Genomic DNA, 12,755 nt, shown 5'->3' on the forward strand with positions numbered 1-12,755 from the left:
CTAGGATTGAGGCGGGCGCGTGATTTTTCTATCCTGCTTTTGATAAATGCTGGTAACGTCTTTTTTGCGATACAAGCCTTCAAAAAGGCTGTTGTTGATACCGCAGTTCTCAATCTTCCCCTAGTCTTTATCAGCTGGTTTAGGATACGCAACTGACTTTCACTGTACCGCTTTCGGAAATATTTGAAGAGCTTCTTGGAGGTACAGAACTTCAATATACAATTAAATAGTATATTCATATTGAAATGAACCCGAATATTTTCGGCTGACACTCGTCAGGGGTAATCGTCAGCAACTAGTAGAGAATTGGAAAGAACATTGTATATCAACAATCGTATCACAAAATATGACGTCACCAGCATGAAAGAGAGAGCGTTCAATGTACTATTTTTAGGTGATACACGAACTCCTTTTGTTGACAGAGTTTTGGTTGGTGTATTTTGATAAAAGTTGATTCCAAGGCACACAAATGGAATTGTGAACTGTGAATCAATATTGCATGACAAAACCAAATTTATCTCGCTTGGTTCGGTTTCGGAATTTGATAATACACCTAAAATTGAAAGACGACTGACCAACCGTTTGCTGACATTGAAGAAAAACGGTGTCCTAACGGCAGAAACATACAGCGCCATCAGACCGACGGGATCGCAAAGACCACGCATGTACGGACTGCCAAAAACTCACAAAGACAATGTCCCAGTGAGACCTATACTTTCCATGATCGGGTCTGCTCACCATCAGCTGGCAAAATGGCTTATTGACATTTTGGAACCGGTTCGGGAATTGTACGGCACGGAATGTGTTCGCGATTCGTTCACGTTCGCTGGTGAAATACGAAACCTGGATTTGCCGAATCCAGACGTGTTTCTGAGCTCATTTGATATCTCTAGTCTTTTTACGAATGTTCCGCTGCATGAGACTATTGATATTTGTGCCAACGCGCTGTACGGTGGTAAGTTACCGCCACCATCAATCCCGCGTAACGTCTTTGTTGAACTTTTACAAGCGGCAACTTGCTGCGTGGAATTTAGCTTTAACGAGGTCATGTTTCGCCAAATAGACGGCTTAGCCATGGGCAGTCCCCTGGGACCCATTTTGGCCAACATTTTCGTAGGGTATTACGAGGGCGAGCTTCTGTCCCAGCGTGAGTCCGCCAAACCACTATTGTACCGCCGATACGTAGATGATACATTTGTTATTTTCAGGAATGAATCGGAGTGTGACCAATTTCTCATTCGCTTAAACTCGCTTCACCCGGCCTTGCAATTCACAATAGAAAAAGAACGCAATAACTCATTATCATTTCTGGACGTATTAGTTGAAAAGCGCAATACCAACAAATTTGAAACGTCTGTTTTCAGAAAACCGACATTCACAGGCCAATACCTTCGCTGGAATTCATTTAGTCCTCGGCGCAGAAAAATTAACCTCATAGGCACACTCGTGCATAGAGCGTTGATGATATGTTCGGGTAACAAACTGAGTTTAGAACTTGACTACATCCGAAAAATCTTACTTGATAATGGTTACCCTGAACACGTCATCAGCCGCGGCATGGAGAGGAAATTAACGCAATTCAACGCAGAAAAACGAACAGAGCCCACCGCACGAACAATAAAAGATGTTTATATCCATCTACCTTGGATTGGCCCCATTTCCACCCGCTTTGAAAAACAATTGATTTCTGCTGTCGGTAAATGTTACGATACAGTCAAAACCAATGTGATTTTTACAACAACACAACTGCTCCCTTCAACACGCAAAGACGTGCTTCCTGCACTTCAACAAAGTAATGTAGTGTACGAATATAGGTGCCACTGTGATTGTGGCTACGTGGGAAGAACGTCAAGACGTCTGCAGGACCGCATAAACCAACATGTCCCCAGATTTATCAGAACACGTGCGTCACGCGATGTGAAAAGCTCACCCTTAACTCATCCACTTAAGATTGATGCTGATCGATCAAAGGCAATTAATTCTGCCATCGGCAAACATTTGTTGGATAATCCGATTTGTGCGAATAATTATCGAGACGACCGATTTCGAATCGTAGGTCGAGGCCGTTCACAATTCCATTTGTGTGCCTTGGAATCAACTTTTATCAAAATACACCAACCAAAACTCTGTCAACAAAAGGAGTTCGTGTATCACCTAAAAATAGTACATTGAACGCTCTCTCTTTCATGCTGGTGACGTCATATTTTGTGATACGATTGTTGATATACAATGTTCTTTCCAATTCTCTACTAGTTGCTGACGATTACCCCTGACGAGTGTCAGCCGAAAATATTCGGGTTCATTTCAATATGAATATACTATTTAATTGTATATTGAAGTTCTGTACCTCCAAGAAGCTCTTCAAATTTATATTCTTGTTTTTTACCGATAAATTCAAAGCTTTCTACTGCGAGAAAATCGCTTCTGGTTGGAATTGAGCCAAAGTTGGTGTGCAGCGTTGTTTTCACCAAACCAACAGTTTTATCCAGTAGCCAGTGAAATATGAAGATAAACTTATTTCTTGAACAGCCCTACTGTTCAAATATAGCATCAAATCTCTTGATATTGCAAAAAATAGTGATGTATTCGGCAGAAAATATCAAAATTCTCCTACATTTTGGCCGGAATCTTTGATTTTTTGCGGATCCAATTCCAAAGCAGTCTCCGATACAGCAAATAATACACCCTGTAGTCCGGCGACAGGGCCGCGCTCGGTTTCAGTTATCGAGGGTCTTCATCTGATGTTTTTGCGCGTATTTCCAGCTCGAGGAATCAGAGTACGCGTGCGCCAACGCAGTAAAGGCCAAGAAGGCCATCGAACTGGAATTGGACGACGTGCAATCGCAACTGGACGAGATTTCCAAAGCGAAGCAAGAGGTATGATTCATCGACCGATTAGGAGACGTTAGCTTTTGCTCGGGTATAAATGTCGCTTTTCTAATGTAACGCGAACTGACTGAATCATGAATTATTTGTGGTAGGTGGCGGGGCTGGTAAATGACAGTATTCAAAATGTTTCTTCATTATCCGACGCTGAGCAATTTAGTAGAAGTAGTCTGAAATGGTAAGCACTCACCGTTGGTGCTCGAGCAAATAAATTTTTACCCGAGTACAAACACAAGTAGCGATTTACCAGTAAGAAAAAAAGTTATGCCTGAAATACTGATAATGATCAGTCATCCTTGACAAGTAGTAGTGTGATAGGGAACTGTGTTGCAAAAAGACAGTATTTTAAATGCTGCAATTTACGGAATATGCTAGGCTATGTGTTCATCTCGATTATTCGAATTTTTTATGCCAATGAGGTCATATTTGGCGATGCGACTATTGATTTACAAATTTCTTTTGAAATCTTTGCTAGTTGCTGACGATTACCCTTGACGAGTGTTGACCGAAAATATCCGAGTTTCTTTCCGTATGAATATATTATTCAATTGTACATTGGAGTAGGTATTTCAACAAATTTCTTCAGAAATCTCGACTACTTGCTGATGATCATGACCTCTGACGAGTGTCTGCCGTGTATTGATCTCAAAACGAACATGTTACTCAACCATGACTCTGTTCACAGTCGGAGGCTAAAGTGAGCCAGCTGCAGCGCGAGAACCATCAGCTCAACTCGAGGCTTGAAGACGAGGCGGACGACGCCGCGGAACTGACGAAGAAATACAAGAACCTGCTGGGCAGGCAGAGCGAGGACAGGAAAGAGATTGTGGAACTCAACTCGCAGATCGACGATCACAAGCGGGAGAAGGAAATGTTGAACGAAAAGGTTTAACGGATTTAATGTTTTCGGATAGAATTAATTCCTTCCCGTGTCTGAATTTGGCGATAGCTGAAAATTGTTCGGAAGTCACATGAAAATCACAAAAAATTAGAAATTTCATGTCCAAGCACCAAGTTCATACTAGGGCTTGTATTTGTGGCTGGTCAAAGTGCTTGGCGATGCATTGATGTTGATAAAATCGCCATCACTGCAGATTTTAACGATGCAAAGCCAGCTGGAGTATCTGCAGGAGAACACGACCGACAAGTCCAACGTGACGCGGCTCGATTCGAAAGTGAGAGACCTGGAGACGCGACTCGATTTCGAGAAGACCACCACCAGACGACTCGAGGTAACTGCGCACCGGAGTACTCGATTACATAGTGTTTTCATTCTGAATTGAGTATCAGACGGTACAGTATGTATGATGTGGATAATTTCAAATATGCACCTTTTATGTGACTACAAAGAAGAAAGTGCCAGGTTTGCATCAGAGGATTTTGTGTTTTGTATTTTATGCGCAGCCCGGGATATAGCCAGAAATAAACCGCCTTCACCGCGACTGCTGAATTAAAAGGCACGGTGTGTTTGGTAGCTGGTCATGTCATTTTTTAATTTCTCCCGCAGGCGCAGGTCGGTCGTTTGAAGGACTCGCTGGACAAGCTGCAGAGCGATCGCGACTCGCAGGCGGCCAGCGAACACAGAGAGAAGGAACAGTGCAAACGCTTGCAGAAGCAGCTGCGAGACGCCAAGGACGAACAGGCCGACATCCTGAAGAGGGAGCAGGAAGCCAAGCAGCGTCAGAGAGAATTGGTGGGTGTGGTCTTACGCGCAGCGTTTTGGTGCATTGATTTAATGGTTTTTTTCCCCCAGACGGTCTCTAAGTAGTCAGCGTTTGTACTGTAGTAGACGTGGGGGTAACATCGTCAATTTTCACTCAATTACAGTTAGAATTAGCAATTTATGAGAGCGGAAGTAGAAATTGAAGGTCTGGGTTCTGTGTAAACTGAAATAGAAGTAGTCATCGTTGGTACTCATGTAGAACTAGTGTAATGTAAATTCCTACTCAAGTACAAGACGAAGTTGGAAAAGAGAACTAGAAGTAAGATGCTTTAAAAAGTGGACTTGGTCGGGGGGGGGGCGAATTCTTTTAGCTTCTGATCCAAGGCGGCTTGTCGCGAAATCGCAAGGAGCATCTTCGTGACTAACCAGGGTTGTATTGACTCGAGTCGCGTTTTTTTGGACTCGACTTGAGTCAGTCATTTTTTCAAATGCGTAAAACGACTCGACTCGAATCAATTTGTGTATTGACTCGATTATTGGCTGGAATCGGAAAACATGGCGCTCGACAATGGAGACTGACCTAGCGCAACGCGGGCTGTCGCTTGAAGACGCCCACGACCGCCTACGTTGGAGACGCTTAATACGAGCCTAAAACTGATTATCTTGATGTTTTTTGTTTCCTGTTTTCTTTTGCCCTTTTCATTTATTTTATCTAATTGAAAAGTCGATATATATATATCGATTATTGCTCGGGTCATTGTGCATGACTCGAACCGAGTCATACGACCCGAGACTAGGACGGCCAAGACAGACATTTCATTGTAACTTAGAGGAATGGTAAAGTTGCCAAATTATTGGTATTTCGTCTATCAGTTCTGATACTTGGAAAATAGGACCAGAAACTGGACTGAGAAAAATTACGATATTATGAATGCGAGCCATTCTATATCGCACGAGCAAAGTTGAAAAATGGAACTCAAAACTGAACAGTGAACGCGGTCACTTGAACTCGGATTCGGACTTGGTGGTGAATTGAAAATGACTCGAGTCGAAACTGTAAAAGTGAGATTGACTCGGGACTCGGAACCTTGTGACTTGGTTACAACCCTGCGACTAAAACAAAGGGACTAGCAACCTATGCAAAGCTAATCTCTAAAAAAAGTGTTCAGTAAAAGGGAAAGTATTGCAAAATCGTAGCCCCTTGAGTGCAAAAATTGAAGATTCTGTTGTGGGTTAATGTCTTTTGTATACAATTGAACATTACGTATTCGGGCTCATTTCAACATGACTATGTAGCAGTACTTTGTTACCGGGTACAGCTGCCGCGACACATTGTGCTCGAATTTTTATCGACTTCATCTTATATTTCCGGATGGAAGTTTAGACGATGGCGTGTGACGGTTTTTGTTCCGTTTCAGGAAACTGAATTGTCGGAATACGTGAGCCAAACGGAAACGTTGCAGGCCGATCTGAAGTTAGCCTTCAAGAGGATATCGGACCTACAGGTAACGGTTTAGCGGTTACGCTGTAGACTGTGGTGTTCTATCACTTCAGCGTTACCTGATTTGTGGGATTCGTGCGTAATTGATTTCCGCTAATACTTGAACATAACCGTCGCAAGATGTGTGTCTAGGCTTGAGTTGTGAAAGATAAAGGTTTGAACCACCTGAAATCGGTGCCATTATAGAGCAGACTCCATGACAACTCGGCAGTGTTGGGATCAAGTCACTACCTTCGAGTCAAGTCAAGTCAGTCGATTTTCAAAGGTGACTCGAGTCAAGTCAAGTAACTCAATTTTTGGAGGTGACTCGAGTCAAGTCAAGTCAAGTCACGAGTCAAGTCACATTTCAAGTCAAAGTTGCCTTTTCGATTTATGTATGAGGCATGATTACGTCATTGCAATTTGCTAGCTGTCTGAAATACAGCTTGAGTGGTCATTGGTCATTGATTCCGAACCGATGAACAAATATATACCGTAGTTAAATATACACGCAAGAAGGCGCTTTATCGCTCCCATATACGTAGAACTGTTAAACTACGTAATTGTATAGCCTCAGTTTATAGTTACCAGCCAAAAATAGAGAATAGGGAAACGAATTGATAAGATGCAATACGATACCCATTTACAAATAGATATGATACCATTCGAGCCTGTGCCAATGGTTGAGGACCATATTAACTATATTCGACTTCAATTTAAATAAAACAATCGGTTTTGTTAAGGTAAGATGAGAACAGAAATAGACATTATGCTATTCTATTACTCTACCACTAGAGTTACGACAACGTAAGCTTTAAGCTTCGATCACTTCGTTTGCAGTCAATCTATCTGTGAGAGAACAATCGAGGCTCGGTGAAATGCACGCTTATTGAATGATTGGTCGCTCTCGGTCTCACGGGTTACACAAGCGTTTCGCGAACAACCCGAACATATCCAAGATACAGTGATTTTTATCGACACCAAATTACTTGATGACTTGAAATTGACTCGTGAATTTTGCTCCGAGTCACGAGTCAATCCACATTTCTGATACGCCGAGTCAAGTCAAGTCATTTTGGCAAAGTGACTCGAGTCAAGTCAAGTCATGCGAAAAAGGTGACTCGAGTCAAGTCAAGTCATGCGAAAAAGGTGACTCGAGTCTGACTCGAGTCAAGTCATGACTCGAGTCATCCCAACACTGCAACTCGGACATTTGGAATTACGCTAACCGCCGCGTCGATAAGCGCGTATTTAATTGTTCACGATCAGGGACTTGAATTTATCAACGAAAATTATAGTTTCGATGCTATTTTGCACTGTGGAAGCCTTGAAACCGCGATTGGTCGTATCATACCATGCGGTACAAAGATCGCATGTTAGTGAAAATTACATATCTGTGATGTAGTGGTCGGCCCGCGGCATTGTCGCAAAGTACAGTGAAATCTGCCTGGTCGGAAAATATCAAATTATCTTGGATGTGATGTAGTACTGGCTTTATATTCTTTGTGGCAGCATATGTACATATTTGAATTCACACATCGTGTATAATGTTATGAAGCCGGCGCTCGCTTTGTATTTACACACGTGTAATTTGACAATGAAAGAAAATGATACAGTATTATGAGGTTCGTGCGGGCCTTAGTAGGCTACTCTGAATATTCTCCACGGCTGGTCTAACCCGATTGTTTTCATGTAGATCGCGTTTGAGGAGTTGGAAGACTCTGATTTGGACGGGATGTCCGGGTCCGACGGTTACGATTCTGATTCGGACGACGGCCGTGCCTCGTACAAGAGAGGCGGCTATTCAACGTATAGAAGCGGGCTGAGGTCCGCGTCGGGATACTCCGCGAGACACAGTCTCACGTCGGATGACGACGTGCCTTCGTATCGGTGAGGCTGAATTTTCTGTAATCCGCATTGCTTTATTAGTTCCCTTGTAGGGATGGCTCGCGATTTCGTAGAAATTGACATGAGTGATTTTGGGTAAAATTGAAAGTGATTTGAAATTCCGTGTTTCGTTACGTACGAAATCATTAAATGTGGCATTCAAAGCCTAAATTTCTATTTTGATCCGGAAAAAATCTTGAAATCTGGCATCTAACGTAAAATTAGTCGTAACCTCTTCGCTATCCTCTCTCACTTTCATCTTTTTCTTTTTCCGTTGCCTCTCCTCTCGTTTCCGTCTCTCTCTCTCTCTCTCTCTCTCTAACTTCTGCTCGAAAAGAGAAAAGAATGCCGCGTCGCCAGACGAGAGTAAATTCTCGGACAGCAGCGCGTCCACAGTGCGAAGCTTCAAGGGAGACAAAAATTCACGAAAGAAGAAAGCCACGAAAATTAGAAATCGATTGAAACGGGAAATGCAACAGGCCAGGTCCGATCGGCAAATGGACCTTCCTTCGATGACGCAGCCCTGCCGGGACGGTCCTGGACTGGTGAACCGTTCGAAATCTCTTTCTGGAGACTCTATGCGTTATGACTTTGACTCGGTGAGCTTGCGAGACCCGAGACCTCATTCTGTTATCGGCGGGGCACAGTATAGCCAGGACGGTCCCAGACCGGTGACCCAGTCGAAATTTGATCGCGACGCCTCGCCGCTTTACGGAGGTTTTGACTCTGCAAATTTTCGGGACCAAAGACCCCATTCTGCGATTGACATGGTGGGAACGCCCAGGACACAGTCTTGCCGGGGCACTCGTGGTTCTAGACCGGTGACGCAGTCGAAATTTGGTCACCAAGATTCATACTCTGCAAGTTTGCGGGACCCACGACCCCATTCCATGTTTGGCGGTGCAGACAGGCCTAGGGCTCAGTTCAGGAAAAATAAGGGTGGTAATGGCGCGGTTAAACCGGAGTTGGACCGCGCGAGCATGTCTCTGGCCGACGAAGACCCGTCCTTGCTCTTGTACTCGAGCGCGGCGGACATCTCGGGCAGACTCGGAGTCGGGAAGAGCAAGTCTTTTCATGCGCTCAACGATAAACTGGCGCTGACGAAAGCTCGACAAAATGTGCCGGAAAAAGAACGGATGAAGCGTAACATTTCGAACAAAATTGAAAACGATATTTCGGGCATGCGTCAGGACAGGGCGGTTGAAAGGATTGCAAGTAGACGTGGTAGCAATAGTTTTTCGACCAGGGACACGTGGTCCGGTCGGGATGATGCGTCAGAAGACGATGTGTCCATCATGTTATCTCAATCGTCGGGGTCGTGGGGTAGTAGCACCGATGACTTATTACCATATCGCCACCCCAATGGTGGACATGCCATGGACAATAGTGACCCGGTGTTGACGTTTTTGAGGTCGGACACCGATAGCGGCAGTTTCAAGATGCCCATGCGGCAGCGTTCAAGCTACAATGGTGACGATGACCAGGTCAGGCGACCCAAATCGCAAAATCGCGCCGTAGATTACCGGGACAATGTCAGGCCCCGGGCCGGCAGTCACGATTTTGACAGTTTTAAGATGCCCACGCGGCAGCATTCAAGCTACAATGATGACGGTGACCAGGTCAGGCGACCTAAATCGCAAAATCACGCCGTTGATTACCAGGACAATGTCAGGCCCCGGGCCAGCAATCATGATTTTTCGAGACGTCCTGAAAATTTTGATGATTTTCATGATGGCTTTTACCCTAGTCCAGTCGGACTGGCGGGGTACCTCCGGTCTCAGACCGGGTCTGTGGCCGGACGAAGAGATTCTGCGATGTCGGACGAGTATTACGATTCGAGATCCAGCCGTATTTCTAATCAGCCACGGCAGAGCCGGCCCCAAAGTGGTGAGATGTCTCGACGTGATTACGTTACGATGGCGCAGCACATTCAGTCTCAAACGCAGGATTCAGTGGACCGCCTCAATTTTCATTCTGAAAATGGATATAGGCGAGAAATGCCAACCAGGGAGGGTGTTTTTGATCATGGGGTGGGCACCCGATCGTTACCGAATGAATACAATAGTAGTCAGTCGCGTACACGTGAAGAAGATAGTAGTGTACAAGAGTACATTCGAGGCCGGTCTAGATATTCGCGTAGAGACGGTGCCCCGGGTCAAAGGTTTCGCAGTCACTCGGTTGATGTCGGTGGTGTGCCGGGCTCGGATCAGCGGCGGCGCGATTTAGCGAGACCCCGGTCCGTGGATCGCGAAGATACGGAGCCCATCGAGAACGTGATGAACAAATATCTGTTCAAAGTGTAGACAGCGATTTCTTTCTCTCTGCTCTGTTGCCTTATTCTGGGCTCAATTTTCTTGGTGTCGAACTTTCGTGTCTCGGAACGTTTGCAGAAAGAACTGTTTCGCTCGCACTCGCGCGTGTTCTTTGATGTGACAAAGTAACTGCCAGCTTGCACTATTTGCTTGAGTGGTAATGGTTTTTGGCTGCTTTGAGTAGAGAGTGGAATTGTGTTACTTTTTTGGGTAAAATTATCTTGACAACCGGCCTTTGGTAACCAAACTATCCAAGCTGGATATTGTACAGTTAAAAGTATTTTTGGGGATAGACTTTTGTCACCTTTCTGAGTAAAACTGCCTTAAAAACTAGGCGTAAGAGCCCGTGGGTCAGGGTAATTGTATATGTCTTCGAAGATTGCGATAATTTGTAGTAGATGCGGGAACGATTGCAACACTGAAACATCAAAATCCAGGTATCTTTCAACTCGGAACAAGCTAGTTCAGAGGTTACATAAATTTTTTCGTAAACGTGTCATGGACCACATAACCGCAAAATTTGGGAATCTTATACATATCAATTCCATACAGTCCTAACCAAGGCCTGATTACGAGCTGCAGTGTAGATGTGTATGTGTGGCTGTTGTGACCTGTTGTAAAATAAGGATTGAATAGTATATCGGTACTGAAAATATTTAGGTTGACACTCGTCAGGGGTAATCGTCAGCAACTAGTTGGAAAGAACATTGTATATCAACAATCGTTTCACCAAATCTGACATCACTGACACAATGGCTTGGAGCTCAACGTACTATTTATGGATTTTACACATAGTCCGTGTTAGCATATTTTGATAAAAGTATACGATGATAAAGTAGCTTTATAGTTGTATTTTCAGCGTTGATTTTTCATGCACCCCTTAAAACTAGTCTGTGGACCCCTTAAGAACCTGTACACTAGTCTAACCGTGTGGTATGTTTTACCCATATAATTTACTGTCAATAATTTACTATTTCTGCATCGACGGTACTTTGGAATAAAACAAGACCTTTTATTGAAGGAATTGCATTTTCTTTCTTTGTCAGGTTTAGAAAGTATTCGTCGGACATTTCCTCTGTAAAATCGGAAGACAAAGCGAAGCCAAGCCTACGAGAAAAGCTCGACAGCAGCGATGCCGAATCTGACCTTTGAATCATTTCCACTGCGTTGACGAGACACAGTCTAGCACTGTACCTGAACTGTACGACTAACACTGCTCACAAATTGCTACTTATCTCTTCTTAACCGTACCTTTGCGACCAAATAACAGATTTTTATAATTGTGAATATTTTAATCTACATTGCTGATTATCATAGCGCTGCGTACCTTAACAGAGAGATGTAGCAATATATTATTTTTTCATTTGCGTACGTTCAATGAGTTTCAACTTTTTTGCCCGCGGGTTGCCTTCGTGTGTTTTAGATCGTCTGGTAATAAATGAATATCCCAGTCTTCTACGGTTTCTCCTGTAAGACGAGTTGAAGCAAGCTGAGATGGACTAGAAAATTTTCAGCCGTTTCAAATTGGATTAGAATAAGAATTATAGCTACACAGTTTTACTTAGGTCACATTGGAATTAGTAGATTTCTAAAAACTTGGATATTCAACCAATTTCAGTTTATATCAAATCTTATAAGCATGAGAATGGTAAATGTCTGTACAGGAAGCTAGTCTCGTTTCGCACTGCACAGTGCACAGTAGCATTTCCATAAAAACCAGAAATTAAAGTAGAAGTAAAATTTGAGCATACAAGCATTTCGCTCTAACTAGACGACTAAAATTATCTGGTTGTAATGTACACAGTCTGGAGGCCAGATGTGTTAGGGTGGTGAATGGTGATATTTTGTTTCACTGCGGTTGACATGTGAAGGCAGTGCAATCCGTCTTTTAAGTGCGTACGTATTTCGTTCAAGAAGATTAAGTGGTGAACTGACATTGGACTCGTTTAGCTACGAGCTGTGGAAATTGGTCAACTTGCATTGCATGTTGTTTCTTCAGTGGGCAAGTACCGAGACATGCGCGAATCGATTTTCGTCTCTCGTTGGGTTGGGTTTGATTTGGTGATCGTGATTTCTACCATGACGGGAACTCAACTTTTTGGCTTTGTATACAAGGGCTATGGTATGAGCAGACATGGGGTGATTACTTCATGAATGTAATCGATTACGATTACTTCTGAATGACGCGATTACGATTACAGCAAAATCAGGAAGTAGTCGATTACGATTACATTGGAAAAGTAATCACGATTACATTTATTTTGCATCTTAGAAGCTATGTTGGAAGACAATATATGGATTGCGCTGAAAAGGCCTAATGAGATAACGAACTCCCTTTGAGAAAGATGCTTCATTTGTTTGTTACGTCATAATGTATCCATTGCCCATTTTCACGGAGGTCAATTTATCGCGCCCAACGATTTGCATTCTAGCCAGGGCCAAAACTCCCGCACCCCAAAATTTCCAATAGGGTGGAGAACGAGCTCAAAGGGGACTCAAAAAGTATTTCGTAAACCGACATAAGTTA

At 43.6% G+C, this 12,755-nt stretch overlaps 1 protein-coding gene across 2 annotated transcripts in view; it reads left to right on the top strand.

The window, feature by feature from the left end:
• Window positions 1–11,683, top strand: part of LOC145438343 (unconventional myosin-XVIIIa-like) — a 63,870-nt gene extending 52,187 nt beyond the window's left edge. For both annotated transcript variants that reach the window (XM_080315734.1, XM_080315735.1), the window contains 7 exons: window positions 2,764–2,877; window positions 3,572–3,772; window positions 3,981–4,118; window positions 4,394–4,579; window positions 5,968–6,054; window positions 7,726–7,919; window positions 11,275–11,683. In XM_080315734.1, coding sequence (XP_080171860.1) covers window positions 2,764–2,877; window positions 3,572–3,772; window positions 3,981–4,118; window positions 4,394–4,579; window positions 5,968–6,054; window positions 7,726–7,919; window positions 11,275–11,380 — 1,026 coding nt within the window. In that variant the 3' untranslated portion in view covers window positions 11,381–11,683. The remainder of the gene's footprint in view (window positions 1–2,763; window positions 2,878–3,571; window positions 3,773–3,980; window positions 4,119–4,393; window positions 4,580–5,967; window positions 6,055–7,725; window positions 7,920–11,274) is intronic.
• Window positions 11,684–12,755: the final 1,072 nt, after the last annotated feature.

This window comes from Botryllus schlosseri, chromosome 4 (assembly GCF_051294905.1).
Source record: "Botryllus schlosseri isolate E-star chromosome 4, Bs_hap1, whole genome shotgun sequence".
NCBI classification, from domain to species: Eukaryota; Metazoa; Chordata; class Ascidiacea; order Stolidobranchia; family Styelidae; genus Botryllus; species Botryllus schlosseri.